Consider the following 14,015-nt stretch of genomic DNA (forward strand, 5'->3'; position numbering starts at 1 on the left):
AGAGAGAAAGAGAGAAAGAGAGAGAGAGCGAGAGAGGGAGGGAGAGGGAGAGAGAAAGAGAGGGGGAGAGAGAAAGAGAGGGATTGAGAGGGAAAGAGAGAGCGAGAGAGAGAGGGAGAGGGAGAGAGAAAGAGAGAGCGAGAGAGAGAGAAAGAGAGAGCGAGAGAGAGAGAGAGCGAGTGAGTGAGTGAGTGAGTGAGTGAGTGAGTGAGTGAGTGAGTGAGTGAGTGAGTGAGTGAGTGAGTGAGTGAGTGAGAGAGAGAGAGAGAGAGGGAGAGAGAGAGAGAGGAACAGGGAGATAGAGAGAGCGAAAGAGAGAGAGACAGAGAGAGAGAAAGTGAAAGAGAAAGTGAGATGGAGAGAAAGAGTGAGGTGCTTCTGTCCCCAACCAAGAAGAGCCTACAGCAGCACCTAGATATTCTACACAGATTCTGTCAGACCTCGGACAGTAAATCTCAGTAAGATAAAAATGAAAATGTGTTCCAAAAAAGGTCCAGTTGCCCGAATACAAATTCCATCTAGACACCGTTGCCCAAGAGCGCACACAAAAAAAACGACACATACCTCGGCCTACACATCAGCGCCACAGGTATCTTCCACAAAGCTGTGAACGATCTGAGAGACAAGGCAAGAAGGGCCTTCTACACCATCAAAAATAACATACAATTTTGATACCAATTAGGATCTGGCAAAATATTATTGAATCAGTTATAGAACCCATTGACCCTCATGGTTGTGAGGTCTGAAGTACGCTCACTGACCAAGAATTCACAAAATGGGACAAAAAACAAATTGAGACTCTGCATGCAGAATTCTGCAAAATATCCTCCGTGTACAACGTAAAACACCAAATAACGCAGGCAAACTCTCAGATCACGAGAAACAACATTCTCTGGTCTGATGAAACCAAGATTGAACTCTTTGGCCTGAATTCCAAGCGTCGCGTCTAGAGGAAACCTGGCGCCATCCCTACCGTGAAGCATGGTGGTGGCAGCATCATGCTGTGGGGATGTTTTTCAGCGGCAGGGACTGGGAGACTAGTCAGGATCGAGGGAAAGATGAATGGAGTACAGAGAGATCCTTGAAAACCTGCTCCAGTGCGCTCAGGACCTCAGACAGGGTGAAGGTTCACCTTCCAACAGGACAACGACCCTAAGCACACAGCCAAGACAACGAAGGAGTGGCTTCGGGACAAGTCTCTGAATGTCCTTGAGTGGCCCAGCCAGAGCCCAGACATGAACCCGATTGAAAATCTCTGGAGAGACCTGAAAATAGCTGTGCAGCAACGCTCCCCATCCAACCTGACAGAGCTTGAGAGGATCTGCAGAGATGAATGGGAGAAACTCCCCAAATACAGGTGTGCCAAGCTTGTAACGTCATACCCAAGAAAACTCGATGCTGTAATCGCTGCCAAAGGTTCTTCAACAAAGTACTGAGTAAAAGGTCTGAATACTTATGTAAATGTGATATTGAAGTTTTTTTTTTTGCTTCGTCATTATGGAGCATTGTGATGTCATTATAGGGTATTGTGATGTCATTGTGGGGTATTGTGTGTAAAAAAAAGAACCATTTAGTTAATTTTAGAATAAGGCTGTAATGTAACAATACGTGGAAATGTCAAAGGGGTCTGAATACATTCCGAGGGAACGGTATGTTTCCCATCCCGAGAGAGAGAACAAAATTTTTTTCTGTGCTTTAATTACCCCCATTCCCCTCTCAATTCAATTTCAATTGAAGGGCTTTACTGACATGGGAAACATATGTTCATGCAAGGCTGAGAGAGGCTGAGGGAGGCTGAGCTGGTGGGATTAAAGAGCTGAGGTCTATGGTGATAGGTGGGATGGGCTGAGGGGGTGGGATTAAAAAGCTGAGGTCTATGGTGATAGGTGGGATGGGCTGAGGGGTGGGATTAAAGAGCTGAGGTCTATGGTGATAGGTGGGATGGGCTGAGGGGTGGGATTAAAGAGCTGAGGTCTATGGTGATAGGTGGGATGGGCTGAGGGGGTGGGATTAAAAAGCTGAGGTCTATGGTGATAGGTGGGATGGGCTGAGGGGTGGGATTAAAGAGCTGAGGTCTATGGTGATAGGTGGGATGGGCTGAGGGGTGGGATTAAAGAGCTGAGGTCTATGGTGATAGGTGGGATGGGCTGAGGGGTGGGATTAAAGAGCTGAGGTCTATGGTGATAGGTGGGATGGGCTGAGAGTGGCTGAGGGGCGGGATTAAAGAGCTGAGGTCTATGGCGATAGGTGAGATGGGCTGAAAGAGGCTGAGGGGGGGGGATTAAAGAGCTGAGGTCTATGGCGATAGGTGGATTGGGGTGATCAGTCCTTGGTTCTAAATATTGGGGAAAATGCCAGAGCTGAGGATGATGTTAAAGAGTTTTAGTATAGCCAATTGGAATTTGTTGTCTGTATATTTGATCATTTCATTGAGGATACCATCAACACCACAGGACTGTTTGGGTTGGAGGGTTTGTATTTTGTCCTGTAGTTCATTCAAGGTAATTGGAGAATCCAATGGGTTCTGGAATCCAGTGTGTTCTGGAATCCAGTGGGTTCTGGAATCCAGTGGGTTCTGGAATCCAGTGGGTTCTGGTAGTCTTTAATAATTGATTCCAAGATTTGTATTTGATCATGTATATGTTTTGCTGTTTGTTCTTTGTTATAGGGACAAAAAGATTGGAGAAGTGGTTTACCCATACCCATCTCCATTTTGGATAGATCATTCTTCGTGTTGTTGTTTGTTTAGTGTTTTCCAATTTTCCCAGAAGTGGTTAGAGTCTATGGATTCTTCAATTACATTGAGCTGATTTCTGACGTGCTGTTCCTTCTTTTTCCGTAGTGTATTTCTGTATTGTTTTAGTGATTCACTATAATGAAGGCGTAGACTCTCTGGGTCTATGTTTTTGGTTCTACAGGATTCTCAATTTCTTTCTTCGGTTTTTTGCATTCTTCATCAAACCATTTGTCATTGATGTTCATTTTCTTAGGTTGTCTGCTTGATTTGATAGGGAAGCTGAGAGGTCAAATATCCTGTTTAGGTTTTCTCCTGACAAGTTTACACCTTCACTATTACAGTGAAAACTTTTCTCTCCCTCCATTTTCTTTCTCTCTATGTGTTTCTCTCTCTCCCTTTGTGTCCTGTCCTCGTGGGAAGAAACCATCTCAACCGTTTCTCTCTCTCTCTCTTTGTGCCCTGTCCTCGGAGGAGAAACCATCTCTCCTGTTTCTCTCTCTCTCTCCCTTTGTGTCCTGTCCTCGGAGAATAAACCATCTCTCTTGTTTCTCTCTCTCTCTCTCTCTTTGTGTCCTGTCCTAGGAGGAGAAACCGTCTCTCCTGCTAAGTATAAACAGAGAAAAGCCACAGAGGTCTATCTCTGACTCAACAGTGTGACATTGTACAGCGTTAACACACTGCGGTTTACACACACAAACACACACACACACACACACACTCTCCACCTCCGGGACTCTCACACACTGCTGCTCTCTCCACCTCCGCCTACACACACACACACTGCTGCTCTCTCCACCTCCGGGACTCTCACACACTGCTGCTCTCTCCACCTCCGGGACTCTCACACACTGCTGCTCTCTCCACCTCCGGGACTCTCACACACTGCTGCTCTCTCCACCTCCGGGACTCTCACACACTGCTGCTCTCTCCACCTCCGGGACTCTCACAGTGCTGCTCTCTCCACCTCCGGGACTCTCATAGTGCTGCTCTCTCTACCTCTGGGACTCTCGCTAAGTATAAACAGAGAAAAGCCACAGAGGTCTATCTCTGACTCAACAGTGTGACATTGTACAGCGTTAACACACTGCGGTTTACACACACAAACACACACACACTCTCCACCTCCGGGACTCTCACACACTGCTGCTCTCTCCACCTCCGCCTACACACACACACACTGCTGCTCTCTCCACCTCCGGGACTCTCACACACTGCTGCTCTCTCCACCTCCGGGACTCTCACAGTGCTGCTCTCTCCACCTCCGGGACTCTCACACACTGCTGCTCTCTCCACCTCCGGGACTCTCACACACTGCTGCTCTCTCCACCTCCGGGACTCTCACACACTGCTGCTCTCTCCACCTCCGGGACTCTCACACTGATCTCATCATGTGAGTGTTTGTTACGACTGAATGTCCAGTAAAAACACATGGATCCAACAGGGATGATTATGTCTGATGAAATACAGTAAGTCTCAACGACTAAAGCACTGTTCTCTGATGAAATACAGCAAGTCTCAATGACTAAAGCCCTGTTCTCTGATGAAATACAGCAAGTTTCAACGACTAAAGCCCTGTTCTCTGATGAAATACAGTAAGTCTCAATGACTAAAGCCCTGTTCTCTGATGAAATACAGCAAGTCTCAACGACTAAAGCCCTGTTCTCTGATGAAATACAGTAAGTCTCAACGACTAAAGCACTGTTCTCTGATGAAATACAGTAAGTCTCAATGTGTAAAGCACTGTTCTCTGATGAAATACAGTAAGTCTCAATGTGTAAAGCACTGTTCTCTGATGAAATACAGTAAGTCTCAACGACTAAAGCACTGTTCTCTAATGAAATACAGTAAGTCTCAACGACTAAAGCCATGTTCTCTGATGAAATACAGCAAGTCTCAACGTGTAAAGCCCTGTTCTCTGATAAAATACAGTAAGCCTCAATGTGTAATGACTAAAGCCCTATTCTCTGATAAAATACAGTAAGTCTCAACGTGTAATGACTAAAGCACTGTTCTCTGATAAAATACAGTAAGTCTCAACGTGTAATGACTAAAGCACTGTTCTCTGATGAAATACAGTAACTCAACGACTAAAGCACTGTTCTCTGATAAAATACAGTAAGTCTCAATGTGTAATGACAAAAAAACACTATTTATTATAGTACTATTACTAGCTAGACAGGCTACAGAAAGACCTTGTATAATGAAGGTGTTGCCTCTCATAATGAAAATCACTGCAATCAGTGGGAAAACTAATGCTTGTACGTCCAGTAACCATGTGAAGCCATTGAGGAGGAAAGATGAAGATAACAGTTGCTGAGTCTCTTCTTAAACTGTAAAATAGATTGTTGGACTAGTAACCAATATAGCTACCAATTATATAGCTAGTTATTTTCTAGGTAGGTTTCTATGTACAGACTCAGTGAGCCTTGCTCAGCCTTGCTATTGAGAAAGGCCGTCGTAGGCAGACCTGGCTCTCAAGAGAAGACAGGCTATGTGCTCACTGCCCACAAAATGAGGTGGAAACTGAGCTGCACTTCCTAACTTCCTGCCAAATGTATGACCATATTAGACTCACCACCTGGATTCGGTCTTATGTAGCCATTTGAAATTGTGTTTTTTTTAAACATTTTTTTACATAGGATAAAAGTAGAGACTCAGAGCTAGAAAGGGGTATATTATACACTACAGTTGAGGAACAATGGGAAAGTAATTCTGCTTTGAAAGTTGATACGCTTGTAAGCTCAGTTTTGAGAAAATGGCCTTTGAATGTTTTGGTATCTAGTGATGAGCTCTTCTTTGTCTACATCCAGCTCTGCTGGCAACAATTTCATTATGCTTCTTTGCCGATGTTTACTGACACCGGCCATATTCAAAAGGTGTTGTACACTTTAGCTTAAGACATGTAGCTAGCTAGCTAGGTAAACAATGAACCTAGCTAAGAAAACAATGAATCTAGCTAGGTAAACAATGAACCTAGCTAAGTAAACAATGAATCTAGCTAAGTAAACAATGAATCTAGCTAAGTAAACAATGAACCTAGCTAGGTAAACAATGAACCTAGCTAGGTAAACAATGAACCTAGCTAAGTAAACAATGAACCTAGCTAAGTAAACAATGAACCTAGCTAAGTAAACAATGAACCTAGCTAGGTAAACAATGAACCTAGCTAAGTAAACAATGAACCTAGCTAAGTAAACAATGAACCTAGCTAAGTAAACAATGAACCTAGCTAAGTAAACAATGAACCTAGCTAGGTAAACAATGAACCTAGCTAAGTAAACAATGAACCTAGCTAAGTAAACAATGAACCTAGCTAAGTAAACAATGAACCTAGCTAGGTAAACAATGAACCTAGCTAAGTAAACAATGAACCTAGCTAAGTAAACAATGAACCTAGCTAGGTAAATAAGGTGTAAGATCACACACGTCACATAACGTTAGCTAATGAACCAGCCAGCTAACTTTAGCTAGTTAAACAACATTGATCATAGTGCCAAATCATGCCGTTACTACCCTGCATGAATATGCTGGGCGCTAACCATCCAGGTTCAATGTTAGCTAGCTAATATTAGACTCTAACTAGAACAGCACACGGCTCTAGGAAACAAACAATAACATCAGCTCGGGAGCCAGCCAGCTAACATTAGCTAGCTAACAGTACACTTTAGCTTAAGACATATAGCTAGCTAGCTAACAGTACACTTTAGCTTAAGACATATAGCTAGCTAGCTAACAGTACACTTTAGCGTAAGACATATAGCTAGCTAGCTAACAGTACACTTTAGCTTAAGATATATAGCTAGCTAGCTAACAGTACACTTTAGCTTAAGACATATAGCTAGCTAGCTAAAAGTACACTTTAGCTTAAGACATATAGCTAGCTAGCTAACAGTACACTTTAGCTTAAGACATATAGCTAGCTAGCTAACAGTACACTTTAGCTTAAGACCTATAGCTAGCTAGCTAACAGTACACTTTAGCTTAAGACATATAGCTAGCTGGCTAACAGTACACTTTAGCTTGAAATGAAACCACTTTCTGTCAAAATAATATCTGAAAATGTAGCTAGCTAACGCTAGACTATCTTACATCATACATCATCATGCATAATGGACTCATCTAATATTGTTAGAGACACATATTTCCCTCAGATTACACAGACCCCAAAAAGGAATTTGAAAACAAAACCAATTCAGAAATGTATTAGGTGAAATTCCACAGTGTGCCATCACAGCTGCAAGATCTGTTGCCACAAGGAAAAGGGCAACCAGTGAAGAACAAACACCATTGTAAATACAACCCATATTAATGTTTATTTATTTTCCCCCATTTGTACTTTAACTATTTGTACATCGTTACAACACCGTATATAGAAATAATATGACATTTGAAACGTCTCTATTCCTTTAGGAACTGTAATGTTTCCTGTTAATATTTTATTGTTCATTTCACATTTGTTTATTATTTTTTTCCCACTTGCTTTGGCAACGTTAACAAACAGTGCATTTGTAAAGTATTCAGACCCCTTGACTTTTTAAACATTTTGTTACGTTACAGCTTTTTTCTAAAATTTATTAAATTGCCCCCCCCCCCCCCCCTCCCTCCCTCAATCTACACACGATACCCCATAATGACAAAGCAAAAACTTTTTTTTTTTTTTTTAATTTTAGCAAATGTATTAAAAATCTGAAACTTAAATATCACATGTACATAAGTATTCAGACCCTTTACTCAGTACTTTGTTGAAGCACCTTTGGCAGTGATTACAGCCTCCAGTCTTCTTGGGTATGACACTACAAGCTTGGGGACCTGTATTTGGGGAGTTACTCCCATTCTTCTCTGCAGATCCTCTCAAGCCCCTCAGGTTGGATGGGGAGCATCGCTGCACAGATATTTTCAGGTCTCTCTAGAGATATTTGATTGGGTTCAAGTCCGGGCTCTGGCTGGGCCACTCAAGGACATTCAGACACTTGTCCTGAAGCCACTCCTGCAATGTATTGGCTGTGTGCTTAGGGTTGTTGTCCTGTTGGAAGGTGTACCTTCGCCCCAGTCTGAGGTCCTGAGGGCTCTGGAGCAGTTTTTCACCAACGATCTCTCTGTTCTTTGCTCTGTTCAACTCTCCCTCAATCCTGACTAGTCTCCCAGTCCCTGCTCCTGAAAAACATCAGCACAGCATGATGATGCCTCCACCATGCTTCACCGTAGGGACGGTGTCCGGTTTCCTCCAGACGTGACGCTTGATTTCATCACACCAGAGAATCTTGTTTCTCATGGTCTGAGAGTCTTTAGGTGACTTTTGGAAAACTCCAAGCGGCAACTCTACCATAAAGGCCTAATTGGTGGAGTGCTGCAGTGATGGTTGTCCTTCTGGAAGGTTCTCCCATCTCCACAGAGGGCCTCTGGAGCTCTATCAGAGAGTGACCATCAGGTTCTTGTCAGCTCCCTGACCAAGGCCCTTCTCCCCCGATTGCTCAGTTTAGCCAGGCGGCCAGCTCTAGAAAGAGTCTTGGTGATTCCAAACTTCTTCCATTTAAGAATGATGGGGGCCACTATGTTCTTGGGGACCTTCAACGCTGCAGACATGTTTTTGTACCCTTCCCCAGATCTGTGCCTCAACACAATCCTGTCTCGAAGCTCTACGGACAATTCCTTCGACCTCACGGCTTGGATTTTTCTCTGACACGCACCGTCAACTTGTGGACCTTTATATAGACAGCTGTGTGCCTTTCCAAATCATTCTCAATCAATTGAATTTACCACAGTTGGACACCAATTTGGGCTCCTGAGTAGCGCAGCGATCTAAGGCACTGCATCTCAGTGCTAGAGGCGTCACTACAGATCCTGGTTCGATTCCAGGCTGTATCACAACCGGACGTGATTGGGAGTCGCATAGGGCGGCACACAATTGGCCCAGCGTCGTCCCGGTTAGGGTTTGGCCAGAGTAGGCCGTCATTGTAAATAAGGATTTGTTCTTAACTGACTTGCCTGGTTAAATAAAATAAATAAAAGTTGTAGAAACATCAAGGTTGATCAATAGAAACAAGATCAATTTCGAGCATCATATCAAAGGTTTCACTTTGCCATTATTAAGGGGGTATTGTGATGTCATTAAGGGGGTATTGTGATGTCATTAAGGGGGCATTGTGATGTCATTAAGGGGGTACTGTGTGTAGATTAATGAGAAAAAAATATTTTATTCATTTTAGAATAAGGCTGTAACGTAACAACATGTGGAAAAAGTCAAGGGGTCTGAATACTTTCCGAATGCACTCTATGAGGGAGTAATTCACTTAATATGTATGTAGTAGTACTTAACACTAGGGTAGAGGGGAATGCTTCATATGTAGTAGTACTTATCACTGGGATAGAGGGGAATACTTCATATGTAGTAGTACTTAACACTAGGGTAGAGGGGAATGCTTCATATGTAGTAGTACTTATCACTGGGATAGAGGGGAATACTTCATATGTAGTAGTACTTATCACTAGGGTAGAGGGGAATACTTCATATGTAGTAGTACTTATCACTAGGGTAGAGGGGAATACTTCATATGTAGTAGTACTTATCACTAGGGTAGAGGGGAATACTTCATATGTAGTAGTACGTATCACTAGGGTAGAGGGGAATACTTCATATGTAGTAGTACTTATCACTAGGGTAGAGGGGAATACTTCATATGTAGTAGTACTTATCACTGGGGTAGAGGGGAATACTTCATATGTAGTAGTACTTATCACTAGGGTAGAGGGGAATACTTCATATGTAGTAGTACTTATCACTAGGGTAGAGGGGGATACTTCATATGTAGTAGTACTTAACACTAGGGTAGAGGGGAATACTTCATATGTAGTAGTACTTATCACTAGGGTAGAGGGGAATACTTCATATGTAGTAGTACTTATCACTAGGGTAGAGGGGAATACTTCATATGTAGTAGTACTTAACACTAGGTTAGAGGGTAATACTTCATATGTAGTAGTACTTATCACTAGGGTAGAGGGGAATACTTCATATGTAGTAGTACTTATCACTAGGGTAGAGGGGAATACTTCATATGTAGTAGTACTTAACACTAGGGTAGAGGGGAATACTTCATATGTAGTAGTACTTATCACTAGGGTAGAGGGGAATACTTCATATGTAGTAGTACTTAACACTAGGGTAGAGGGGAATACTTAATATGTAGTAGTACTTATCACTGGGATAGAGGGGAATACTTCATATGTAGTAGTATTTATCACTGGGATAGAGGGGACAATAATATGACAATAATCTTCATGATGTCTACATCTTAAAGACATGCAGACATCTTAAAGACATGTAGACATCTTAAAGACATGTAGACATATTAAAGACATGTAGACATCTTAAAGACATGTAGACATGCAGACATCTTAAAGACATGTAGACATCTTAAAGACATGTAGACATCTTAAAGACATGTAGACATATTAAAGACATGTAGACATCTTAAAGACATGTAGACATATTAAAGACATGTAGACATCTTAAAGACATGCAGACATCTTAAAGACATGTAGACATCTTAAAGACATGTAGACATCTTAAAGACATGTAGACATGCAGACATCTTAAAGACATGTAGACATATTAAAGACATGTAGACATCTTAAAGACATGTAGACATATTAAAGACATGTAGACATCTTAAAGACATGCAGACATCTTAAAGACATGTAGACATGTAGACATCTTAAAGACATGTAGACATCTTAAAGACATGTAGACATGTAGACATCTTAAAGACATGTAGACATCTTAAAGACATGCAGACATCTTAAAGACATGTAGACATCTTAAAGACATGTAGACATGTAGACATCTTAAAGACATGTAGACATGTAGACATCTTAAAGACATGTAGACATGTAGACATCTTAAAGACATGTAGACATGAAGACATCTTAAAGACATGTAGACATCTTAAAGACATGTAGACATCTTAAAGACATGTAGACATCTTAAAGACATGTAGACATCTTAAAGACATGCAGACATCTTAAAGACATGTAGACATGTAGACATGCAGACATCTTAAAGACATGTAGACATCTTAAAGACATGTAGACATCTTAAAGACATGTAGACATCTTAAAGACATGTAGACATCTTAAAGACATGCAGACATCTTAAAGACATGTAGACATGTAGACATCTTAAAGACATGTAGACATCTTAAAGACATGTAGACATCTTAAAGACATGTAGACATCTTAAAGACATGCAGACATCTTAAAGACATGTAGACATCTTAAAGACATGTAGACATGTAGACATGCAGACATCTTAAAGACATGTAGACATCTTAAAGACATGTAGACATCTTAAAGACATGTAGACATCTTAAAGACATGTAGACATCTTAAAGACATGCAGACATCTTAAAGACATGTAGACATCTTAAAGACATGTAGACATCTTAAAGACATGTAGACATGTAGACATCTTAAAGACATGTAGACATGTAGACATCTTAAAGACATGTAGACATGTAGACATCTTAAAGACATGTAGACATCTTAAAGACATGTAGACATCTTAAAGACATGTAGACATGTAGACATCTTAAAGACATGTAGACATGTAGACATCTTAAAGACATGTAGACATGCAGACATCTTAAAGACATGTAGACATGTAGACATCTTAAAGACATGTAGACATGCAGACATGTAGACATCTTAAAGACATGTAGACATCTTAAAGACATGTAGACATCTTAAAGACATGTAGACATCTTAAAGACATGTAGACATCTTAAAGACATGTAGACATGCAGACATCTTAAAGACATGTAGACATGTAGACATCTTAAAGACATGTAGACATCTTAAAGACATGTAGACATCTTAAAGACATGTAGACATCTTAAAGACATGTAGACATCTTAAAGACATGTAGACATCTTAAAGACATGTAGACATGTAGACATGTAGACATCTTAAAGACATGTAGACATGTAGACATCTTAAAGACATGTAGACATGTAGACATCTTAAAGACATGTAGACATCTTAAAGACATGCAGACATCTTAAAGACATGTAGACATCTTAAAGACATGTAGACATATTAAAGACATGTAGACATATTAAAGACATGTAGACATATTAAAGCCATGTAGACATCTTAAAGACATGTAGACATCTTAAAGACATGTAGACATCTTAAAGACATGTAGACATGTAGACATGTAGACATCTTAAAGACATGCAGACATCTTAAAGACAGCTTGGGATGTTGGTTGGTGTGGCTAAAATGCCGGGGCAGAGTTTTTGTCCCAGTCCGCCCCTGCACACACACACACACACAAGGACAAGGACAAGGACAAGGACATGGACAAGGACAAGGAAACACTTTACCTGTATGAGACACTTGCTGACATCCGAGGCGCAGAGCGCCTTGTTGCAGGCGCTGGTCTGAGACGGTTCTGATAGGACGATGAGGAGGAGGAGGAGGGCAGCGGAGGCTGGAACCAGAACATACAGCTGACCAGGCCTCATCCTGACAGTCAGCTAGTAGGCTGGACACACACACCTGGTGGTCCGGTTGTCTCCACACACACAGCAACACACTGTCTGTCCACATGGGTCAACGTAAGAAAAAATGGTGTCAGTGCTGGGAGGTGGGATGCGTGTGGAGGTGTGTGTGTTTAAATCAATAAACACAAGCAGGTCTATAGACATATACCAGACAGACAGACAGGTCTATAGACATATACCAGACAGACAGGGGGGTCTATAGACATATACCAGACAGACAGGTATATAGACATATACCAGACAGACAGGGGGGTCTATAGACATATACCAGACAGACAGGTCTATAGACATATACCAGACAGACAGGGAGGTCTATAGACATATACCAGACAGACAGGGAGGTCTATAGACATATACCAGACAGACAGACAGGTCTATAGACATATACAGTGCCTTGCGAAAGTATTCGGCCCCCTTGAACTTTGCGACCTTTTGCCACATTTCAGGCTTCAAACATAAAGATATAAAACTGTATTTTTTTGTGAAGAATCAACAACAAGTGGGACACAATCATGAAATGGAACGACATTTATTGGATATTTCAAACTTTTTTAACAAATCAAAAACTGAAAAATTGGGCGTGCAAAATTATTCAGCCCCCTTAAGTTAATACTTTGTAGCGCCACCTTTTGCTGCGATTACAGCTGTAAGTCGCTTGGGGTATGTCTCTATCAGTTTTGCACATCGAGAGACTGACATTTTTTCCCATTCCTCCTTGCAAAACAGCTCGAGCTCAGTGAGGTTGGATGGAGAGCATTTGTGAACAGCAGTTTTCAGTTCTTTCCACAGATTCTCGATTGGATTCAGGTCTGGACTTTGACTTGGCCATTCTAACACCTGGATATGTTTATTTTTGAACCATTCCATTGTAGATTTTGCTTTATGTTTTGGATCATTGTCTTGTTGGAAGACAAATCTCCGTCCCAGTCTCAGGTCTTTTGCAGACTCCATCAGGTTTTCTTCCAGAATGGTCCTGTATTTGGCTCCATCCATCTTCCCATCAATTTTAACCATCTTCCCTGTCCCTGCTGAAGAAAAGCAGGCCCAAACCATGATGCTGCCACCACCATGTTTGACAGTGGGGATGGTGTGTTCAGCTGTGTTGCTTTTACGCCAAACATAACGTTTTGCATTGTTGCCAAAAAGTTCAATTTTGGTTTCATCTGACCAGAGCACCTTCTTCCACATGTTTGGTGTGTCTCCCAGGTGGCTTGTGGCAAACTTTAAACAACACTTTTTATGGATATCTTTAAGAAATGGCTTTCTTCTTGCCACTCTTCCATAAAGGCCAGATTTGTGCAATATACGACTGATTGTTGTCCTATGGACAGAGTCTCCCACCTCAGCTGTAGATCTCTGCAGTTCATCCAGAGTGATCATGGGCCTCTTGGCTGCATCTCTGATCAGTCTTCTCCTTGTATGAGCTGAAAGTTTAGAGGGACGGCCAGGTCTTGGTAGATTTGCAGTGGTCTGATACTCCTTCAATTTCAATATTATCGCTTGCACAGTACTCCTTGGGATGTTTAAAGCTTGGGAAATCTTTTTGTATCCAAATCCGGCTTTAAACTTCTTCACAACAGTATCTCGGACCTGCCTGGTGTGTTCCTTGTTCTTCATGATGCTCTCTGCGCTTTTAACGGATCTCTGAGACTATCACAGTGCAGGTGCATTTATACGGAGACTTGATTACACACAGGTGGATTGTATTTATCATC

General features: G+C 41.7%; 1 protein-coding gene across 1 annotated transcript in view; it reads right to left on the reverse strand.

Moving 5' to 3' along the window:
* The window catches only part of LOC139387366 (twisted gastrulation protein homolog 1-A-like), a 33,902-nt gene extending 21,580 nt beyond the window's left edge, over positions 1–12,322 (reverse strand). The window contains exon 1 of the mRNA XM_071133499.1: positions 12,121–12,322. Coding sequence (XP_070989600.1) covers positions 12,121–12,261 — 141 coding nt within the window. The 5' untranslated portion in view covers positions 12,262–12,322. The remainder of the gene's footprint in view (positions 1–12,120) is intronic.
* Positions 12,323–14,015: the final 1,693 nt, after the last annotated feature.

Source organism: Oncorhynchus clarkii, chromosome 28 (assembly GCF_045791955.1).
Source record: "Oncorhynchus clarkii lewisi isolate Uvic-CL-2024 chromosome 28, UVic_Ocla_1.0, whole genome shotgun sequence".
Classification (NCBI taxonomy): domain Eukaryota; kingdom Metazoa; phylum Chordata; class Actinopteri; order Salmoniformes; family Salmonidae; genus Oncorhynchus; species Oncorhynchus clarkii.